At 40.5% G+C, this 8,827-nt stretch overlaps 1 protein-coding gene across 1 annotated transcript in view; it reads right to left on the bottom strand.

Annotated features, from left to right (window-relative positions):
- Nucleotides 1-1,053: 1,053 nt before the first annotated feature.
- Nucleotides 1,054-8,827, bottom strand: part of LOC121726780 (transcription factor Sox-17-alpha-B) — a 108,270-nt gene continuing 100,496 nt past the window's right edge. The window contains exon 4 of the mRNA XM_042114295.1: nucleotides 1,054-3,569. Within this exon, the coding sequence (XP_041970229.1) occupies nucleotides 2,368-3,569 (1,202 nt within the window). The 3' untranslated portion in view covers nucleotides 1,054-2,367. The remainder of the gene's footprint in view (nucleotides 3,570-8,827) is intronic.

The raw sequence follows: 8,827 nt of genomic DNA, 5'->3' as shown, positions 1-8,827 counted from the left end.
AAAAATGATTCCTAGCTAGATCGATTTATCGCCCCCGAAACCCCCTATATACTAAATTTCATGAAAATCGTTGGAGCCGATTCCGAGATTACAATTATATATATAGGGACATATATACAAGAATTACTCGTTTAATAATAAGACTATATTTTGTAGGAATAAAAAATATTTAAAAAATATTGCTGTGTGACACAATATCTTTCCTATCGACATCTTCATGATGTAGAGATTTTTGTTTTAAGTGTTTTTCATATCGGTCATCGGATTATGTCGCAGATTAACGGTATCTTTATTATCATCTCTTCCTCGTTCATACTCGAGTTGGTATTGCACGCGAAATTAATTAAACACACATAGAGTGTTCCTTGCGGGCCGTCGATACATCAATATGTTGTGGGTCGGGCGGCGGGCGGACATAATTACAGGCGCGCGCCGCCGCGGCCCGCGGCCCGGCACATACGTGCGCAAATTATTTAGTAATTTTAATTTTATTTGGACTTATGCGCTTTCTGTTAGGGGGCGTCGATTCGCCCGTAGTTTAGCGATTTATTTGGCCAAGTGTGAGGTATTGCGCTTAGGATCGTGATTAATACGTTTATTGCTTCGTAATAATTTATTTGTCTTTGTGTTTTGCATTATGTAAATTAAGGGTTTAGTGTTGTTTATTGATGCTACATTTCTTGTCACCTAGGAAAAGGATGCTTTTTAATAAAAAATTATAATATAAAAATTGACACTCTGATATTTCTCTCAGTTCTCCTTTAGATGGTGGGTGTGGTGAGAATTTCATAAAATTATATGTAAACGGTAATTTTATCTTTATGCATTAATTTTACTTTCTTGTTTTACTTTTTAAATCGGTCGATTATGATTATAATGCATAGGTTTGAAAAAATATATCAGCTATCATTTTCTAGAAATGTTTCGCTTATGCAAGAAAATCCTAGCCAAAAATTTTATCTACTTTCCCACGTTGTGTGGTTTACGTGGTATGCTTTGTCTAAATCTACTCATAAAGAAGAATTTATTCAATTAAATTAAAATAAAAACTCATTTTACGAATATATTTTTATTAATTATAAATTTTCTTACAAGGAAGAACGAAGTTCGCAGTGCGAGTGTCTTTTTATTATTCTAAGGAACCAAATTAACTAAAATTAATACAAATTATATTATAGCTATGAGATATTTTCAAATTCGTACATTTTATACAAACATCGTAGGTCTACCGAAAATATTAACGACTTACACGATATCTACAGGCGTATGGAAGATCTTATGATAAGCTTGATTTAAAATATACAATAAAATACAAATAAATAATCTTTCGCGACAGAAAAATCTCGAAGATTCGGGTATTATAAAATAACAAACTTTAGGACCCCTACACATAGCACCAATTTATTCCACCAGCCACAACACGGGCATGTTGTTACAGTCGAAGCTACTGCTTAATCTCAATATTCACAAACTTTAAAATTATACGATTAAAATACATTCAAATTTCATCCGAAATTCGATTTAAATTTATTTAATTACACATTACAATTATATATTTTTATTTACACACATTAAAATTGCTTCAGCTGTGGCAATTTTTACATTGGATCTTTTTCGGAATATGGTAAGTCAGTCGACAGTCAGTAATACATGAGGTAATGCCAGTTTTGTAGTAATATTTTTTCTTAGGTTCTTTCCCATTTTCCGATTCGATATCGGCATTGCAAATATTCGACAGCCATTAAGAATAAAATGATATTGTATATCAAGTCGGGTAGTTAAAAAAGTAACTACTAGGTTTCATATATTTTACTTAACCTTGGCTTTCGAATATCGGCTTAGTTTTCGATACCGGTATTGGATCGGAAGGTGGGAAAACGCTCTTATGTTATGTGTTTTGCCTAAGCCTCAAATACTTTGTAGTACAGTTTAGGTACTTGTTGACATAAAGAACATTATTGGATCTTCGCACAAACTACTTGAGAGGCATTTCCGCTATTTGGATGAACGCTTGTTCGATTACTATACTTAATACTCCAAGTCAAGATGTTTTTCATTTTTTTTGTAAATTTGTCGATAGACTATAATATAGCCTGACCTTAATCATCATGTACCTACTGATTGTCCTTATCATGGAAAATTTTAGCCAACAGACGTAATCGGCAGGAATGTTTTATTTTTTTAGGCACGCCTCGGTTTAGTAAAAAAAAATAACAATAATTGCACTACTATGAGACCACGGTTTGAAGATTTTCTCAGAAATCAGATTACAATTACAACGATTCGACAAAACATTTCAAAAGTCTACCAGTCAAGTTACTTATAGTTACAAGAATAAACGTAGATACTCTTTGGGCTACATCGGGTCTAGTTGCTGTAGCAGGTCTGACGCACGCCGGCGAGGATGACGCTGAATTCGTCGTCGGGGCGCGCGTCGGGCGCGGCCGGCGGCGGCGCGTACTGCGGCGGCGGCGGCGCGCCCGCGATCACGGCGGCGTACGGCGCGGGGTACACGCGCTCCCCCCCGCAGTACTCCCCCCCGCCCCCCGCCGCCTCGCAGTACGGCCGGTACTCGTACCGGTACTGCTCCATCGCCCCCTCCGCGCCGTAGTCCAGGTACTTGTCGAACTCGCGTGCGTCCACGTCCGACTCCGGCGACCCCGTCCGCATCTCCGGCCGCGGCCCGAGGTACTGCTCGCCGTCCTGCCCTTGCGCCGCCGGATCCTCCGAGAAGTACGCTCCACCGTCGTACTCGGTCTTCGGCTGCTCCGGGTACTGCGCGACGTACGTGTCCTCCGTCTTGTAGATCGGCTCGTACTGCTCGTAGGGGTGGTACTGGATGCCGTACTCACTGGCGAGGGGCCCGCTCGGGGCGGACGAGACGCGCGGGGCGGTGTTGCCGAGCGTCTGCTGATCCTGCGACGTGGCGACGGGCGGGAAGAAGGTGCCGGTCACGAGCGGGGGCTGCTCGGCCGCCGTCCGCTGGGTGCACATCACGTACATGCCGTTGGCCATGCCCATGGCGGCGACGGGCGCCGGGGAGTACGAGCCCCCGGTCCGGAACTTGTACGAGTACGAGTCGTTGAGGGCCGCGGCGTTGATGGCCCGGCGCCGCTCCTCGTACTGGAAGTTCTCCTTCTCGTTCTCGACGGGCGAGGCGTCGGGCGTCGGCAGCGGGGCCTCGGCGGGGGCGCTCCGCCGGCCCTGGGGCTCGGGGGAGCGGGCCGGCGACGACTCGGGCGTCTGGACGTGGCCGTTGTACTGGCTCGACTGGTAGTCGGAGGCGAGCGGTGAGGTCCGGTAGGGGGAGAAGCCGGCGCCGGGGTTGTGGGAGTACCGGCCGTCGGGGGAGTCAGTGGCGGTGGCGTAGGGGGAGCCGAGGGCGGCGGACGCGGAGGGCGGGGCGCTGGAGGGCGCCGAAGGCTGGTTGGGCCGGGCCTTGTTCTGTTTCCGGCGGCGCGGCCGGTACTTGTAGTTGGGATGCTCAGTCATGTGGATGACGCGCAGCCGCTCCGCCTCCTCCACGAACGGCCTCCGGTCCTGCGGCGTCAGCGACCGCCACTTTTTACCTGAAATAGAATAAAATGGCTTTAGTATACCGATTTCGACGTGATTGTAACTTTTATATCTAATATAACAATAGTTCAGCTGCTACAATATTAATATTATAAATTTATAAGTCTACTGGAATTTTTTGATGGTATAACTGATAAATGTCATTGGTAACATCAAAACACACATATTAATATAGAAGTATTTTTCGATCGGTAGCTCTTGTCTCCTATTAGTTTCTTGCATTGGACGTTACATTATTAATATCGTGTTTCGAGGTCCGTAATATATCCAGGGGCTATTTTAAAGGCATTTCTTGACAAAATGGACACCAGCTGTCAAAAACTCAAGTTAAATAATCACGATAGCGCTTTATCAAATAACTATAAAACACCTACCGAGCGTCTCATAAATAAAAGCCTCTGGTTCGATCTGGGATCTATTTGCATCGTATATTGGACTCTATGCCCCCGCCTTAGAATATATTTTTGAGTACTGGCACAAATATGAGGCTGGCAGAGGAATTATCACGAGAGTGAACGATCTTCAAGGATATTTATCAATGCGACACTACTTGCTACCGGCGCGCGTCGAACAGTTTACTCTAGTGATGGGGCGATGTACTCGAATATTGTTATCGATGGAATATTTTTTGGAAAAAATGTTCAGATTTTCCATGTATAAACTTTAATTAGCCTATTACGTCAAGAACTAAAATTATCTTCAGATGTCTGAAGCTTGGTTTAGGTATTTTAAGAAACTAGTATTTTAAAAAAGAAATCTTTTAAACTTGATAAACACCATTGACTTTTTTGCTGCAGTTTATAATAGATATACTTACATAGATAAGTTTTTGCATTTATAATTTTTTGCTATTAAATTTGAAGCAATTATGAGGGGAGGCATCAAGCAGGTAAGACCCGACATGAAGCGTGACTGATGTCCGGTGTCAAACAGACTAATGGCGGGAGGCGTCCCGCTCTGTTCGCCCATTAGTGGTCGCGTCTCCAAAACTTTATCGATAATAATTAATAGAGCTGCCAACTATCGATTATTTTAGGAATTTTGTAATTTACATCCTTTTTTTTTTTCTTTCATTTTATTAAGGCTGTAGCCTGTAGCTACTAAGACGCGGGAGAGCCATGCTTCGGCACGAATGGGCCTGCTTGACCTGAGAAATACCACGTTCTCACAAAAAAAAGGCGCTTGCGCTGTGTTTCGCCGAGTGAGTGAGTTTACCGGAGGCCCAATCCCCTATCCTATTCCCTTCCCTGCCCTCCCCTATTCCCTTCCCTTCCCATCCCTACCCTCCCCTATTACCCTATTCTCTCTTAAAAGGCCGGCAACGCACCTGCAGCTCTTCTGATGCTGCGAGTGTCCATGGGCGACGGAAGTTGCTTTCCATCAGGTGACCGTTTGCTCGTTTGCCCCCTTATTTCATAAAAAAAGGACAAAACATATTAAGGGGTTTATACTTTATTGTTATGATTTTATACGTAAAACATCTCTATACTTGAGGTAAGTATAACTGACGATACCTTCTTTCACGATACGATTTTTCCTATGAACAGTATCTCGTGGCCACGTGTCGGGGCATTAATATCCCGACTTCCGCCGCTACGCACGTCTATCTGGCAGATAACGCGTATAATATTACCATTACGCTACCGGTGGTCCCTCCACTTTTTATCGCACTCGAGACAGAGACAGATTTTTAATCAGTTTTAACAACATTTTTAATAAGACACCTAAATATTTATAAAGTTAAGGCCTCATAATTCTGGCGATATGAAATGTTGGATTATAAAAAGTTTGACGAAGCTCGTTTACTAACAGCTGATTGCTGTTATAATATATTTGGAATAGAAATTCATTTATTGTGAGTGTACTTTTGCAATGATAAAAACTATCCAACGTTCCTGGGGATATACCAAATTCGTTTTGTGGTTTAAATTCAAATATTCGAATTCTTTTTGAACAAATAGGAACACTTTAGTATTTATCACAATAAGTACGCGTGTGAATTCACGTAAAAGAGTTTACATAAAATAGCAAGACCCTGCAATGTCAGTTGAGAGCTCCTATACCTACTCATTTGACATACCTGTATCAGGGAGGTACTCGTACAGTGTAGTAATTATCACGTTTTTACAACATTTAATCCGAATTGATGACTGACATAAATCTCAATATTGTGTGCGTCGTTCGTGGAAACACAAAAACTGTTATCATATTATGAGGGATCTCGTTATCCCGCGGTAATGGGGCCAATCCATCTGACGTGACAGTGTCAATCCCGGGTCCGTAATTTTTTTACCCTGACGGTCATTTTTTAGCCCCGGTGGTAGCCGGCGTCACGCGGGGAGCATCAATACCGGTCAATAAAGACATTGTGCAAGTAGGTACACAAAAAGTAAAAAATATATCGTGAAAAACTTGTACTGGCAATGCTGAGATTCGACGATACAATAAATGATTTGATTGAAAGTAAGACCATCGAATGAAATTTTTTAAAAGAATTTTCTTGAAATATCAATAACATTTGCCACAATCTTAAAAATAAAAACAATAGGTTGCGTTCCGGGATGCCGTTACATGCCGTTGCAGGCTGAACTCTGAAGTCAAAATTAGAGCATACATTTTCGCCACGCAACAGATTGAGAAGGGAATATTATTTCCTCTTGTGTTTTGACGCGAATTTATCATTTTTTACCCACCCTAAAAAAAGTGTACAAAGTTTTTACTTAAAAAAGGAAATTTTACTATTCATCTAACAAAGTGCTATATTTTAGAACCTTTTAGCCAAAGAGAAATTGTGTGTAACAAACGTTTCGATAGTATTATCACCGAGCGGGAAGTAAGTATATGTAGTTTATTTAATGACAGCGATCGATCAAACTCGTTACGGTGGTCTCACCGTTAATTAGATAACCATCATAATATGTATTTAATTATACAACTACTGTGCTATTATTTAAAGACTTCGACCTTGGTTTATAGTTTATACTGAGTAACTAAATCGTAAGTACTTGATATTTTTTTAATCTTAGGATATTCCTATGCTATAGTTTCCTGACAACAATTTAGTAAATAAACTCAAAGATAACTAATTTCTACTAGACAAAAGGCAGTATATGTGTAATATAATTCATGTTATCTTATAGGTTAGTTAATTATTATACCCGGTATATTGACCAGCATAAAAATCCCAATTAAGTAGTAATATGTTAATAATAATAACGAATCTATCAGGTGACTTAATTACACACTTTAAAAATGTTTGCTCTTCGCCGTTATGGCTCGTTACAATTAAATCTTGAGCTAAAGTTCAGAAAAACTTGAGGCAGAAAAAAAGTTTTACGATAAAGGTTAAAAATCAAGGAGCCGTAGTGTCATCGAGGTTCGATAGATGGCGGCCTCGTTTTTTTGCCGCAACGGATGTCCAACGCACGCGCTGCATTCTAAATTCGAAATTTCTGCCATTCCACTCTATCTGGAACGGTGTATCTACCTCTCTCTTTCTCGCGACATTTTTTTGCATTTCGATTCCAAGTGCGTGGTTATTTTTGTCGTTTTTTTATGTTGATACGGCCGCTTTTCTTATGCGGTGGCCGGTGGCAACGTTCCTTGTTTTTTTATTGCTTATAAAATATTCGCAATAAACTATGTTGTCTCGGGTTATTAATCTAGCGTTTCGAGACGATGTTTTATATTTGGTCCCATATCGATACTGTATCTTATGTTTAATGTATTATTTTGGTGTCATGTAACATATTTCATTCGACGCCCGACAACTTAACGAAATGATAAAAACGTAGGAAGAAAATGATGCTAAACATAATGAATTATATTGATAGTAAACACCACATCACATTTATGTTATTATATACCTAATTATAGCACTCACATTAAATATTAGTCTTAGTAATAAAGTAAATGGACGTTCCGCAGAAACATTTTAAAATAAAGAAACGGTAAAATTGAAAGACGACGAGTCAAACGGCATAATAAAATCGGACGTACCACGCTGAATATTAATATTAGTATGGTTTAACTCGTTTCGCTGTAAATTGCCTTACGTCAGTTCCTTTACACGTACTCAGAACTACAGGCGTTCGAATATTAGACAATCGTGAGCAACATTTCCCTCGCACTAAACAGTAGTGCCAACATTTAAACGCACAGCTCCGACCATAAACGCGTCCTTTATTTTTTATTCGCAGATTCTGAGAAATGTTCAAAGAAATAAAATTGATTCCGAAATCCATAAAAGACGCTTTTCGGTTTCAAGTTCTGCAGAACGAAAATATCCATCTTGGAATGGTTCAAGAGTGGAAACACTGGCTATAGTCTATGGGGGTTAATTTTTGTATGATTTTGCTTACATATAAGCTATGATTAGGAGCTAAGGTTAAATATTAACTTTATTATTCGCAAGCACACAAACATAATCTCTATTCAAAATAATCTAGGAGTATAGTACTTATAGTTGGAAGGATACTAGTTCTAATAGTAGTTATAGCTGAAGGTTGACGGTTACAGAAGACATTTCTGAAATGGTTAGCCAAAAAGGAACTAAGAGACACTTTTCCTTTTATACACGGTAAAAAAAAAACAAACCAACTTGTTCAACTTTTTTTACTTGCACCATATTATATACCCCTCATATCCTAGCGAGTAATACCCGCGCATACCCACCGGCTACACATTGTGCCTAGTCCGGGGCCCATTCACACCGCCCTTGGCCGTTCCTGCCTCCGTAATCTATTTTATGTACAGACAGATTTCCTAAGTGTGTATTGTATTCGCACCGTTTCGCAAAACTCTCAAAACTGCGAGGCTATAAAAAAATTCTATGATACTTTTACTGTTACGAGTCCCTTATATGACGAGTCGTTTCAGTCAAAGTAGGAGTGACTTGGAGTAATACACGAAAGTATTACACGCGCACTTCGGAAACAATGAGGTGTAGCTCCCATTTTTCTATTAACTGAGTCATATCGGACTCAACATCTCGACAGCGATCCTATTCTTCGTCTCTCAAAACCGTCGGGGATCAAATGAAAAGCAAAGAGAAAGTAATGACGAATGAGGAGGAAACGGAGAATCGAACCCGTCATATAATTACGGCGCATAATTCCCCGCGCCCACGTGCGCGCATTGTGCTCAATAAAACCTTTTTCGAACCTATACTTAGCAAATAATTAGGCTTTAGTTTGTTGAGGCGATGAATGCTATCATGAAATCTGAAGATATTATGAAGTTTGTATGTGAA

Source organism: Aricia agestis, chromosome 1 (genome assembly GCF_905147365.1).
Source record: "Aricia agestis chromosome 1, ilAriAges1.1, whole genome shotgun sequence".
In the NCBI taxonomy this organism is placed as follows: Eukaryota; Metazoa; Arthropoda; class Insecta; order Lepidoptera; family Lycaenidae; genus Aricia; species Aricia agestis.
This window is presented reverse-complemented; position numbering and strand designations above follow the sequence as displayed.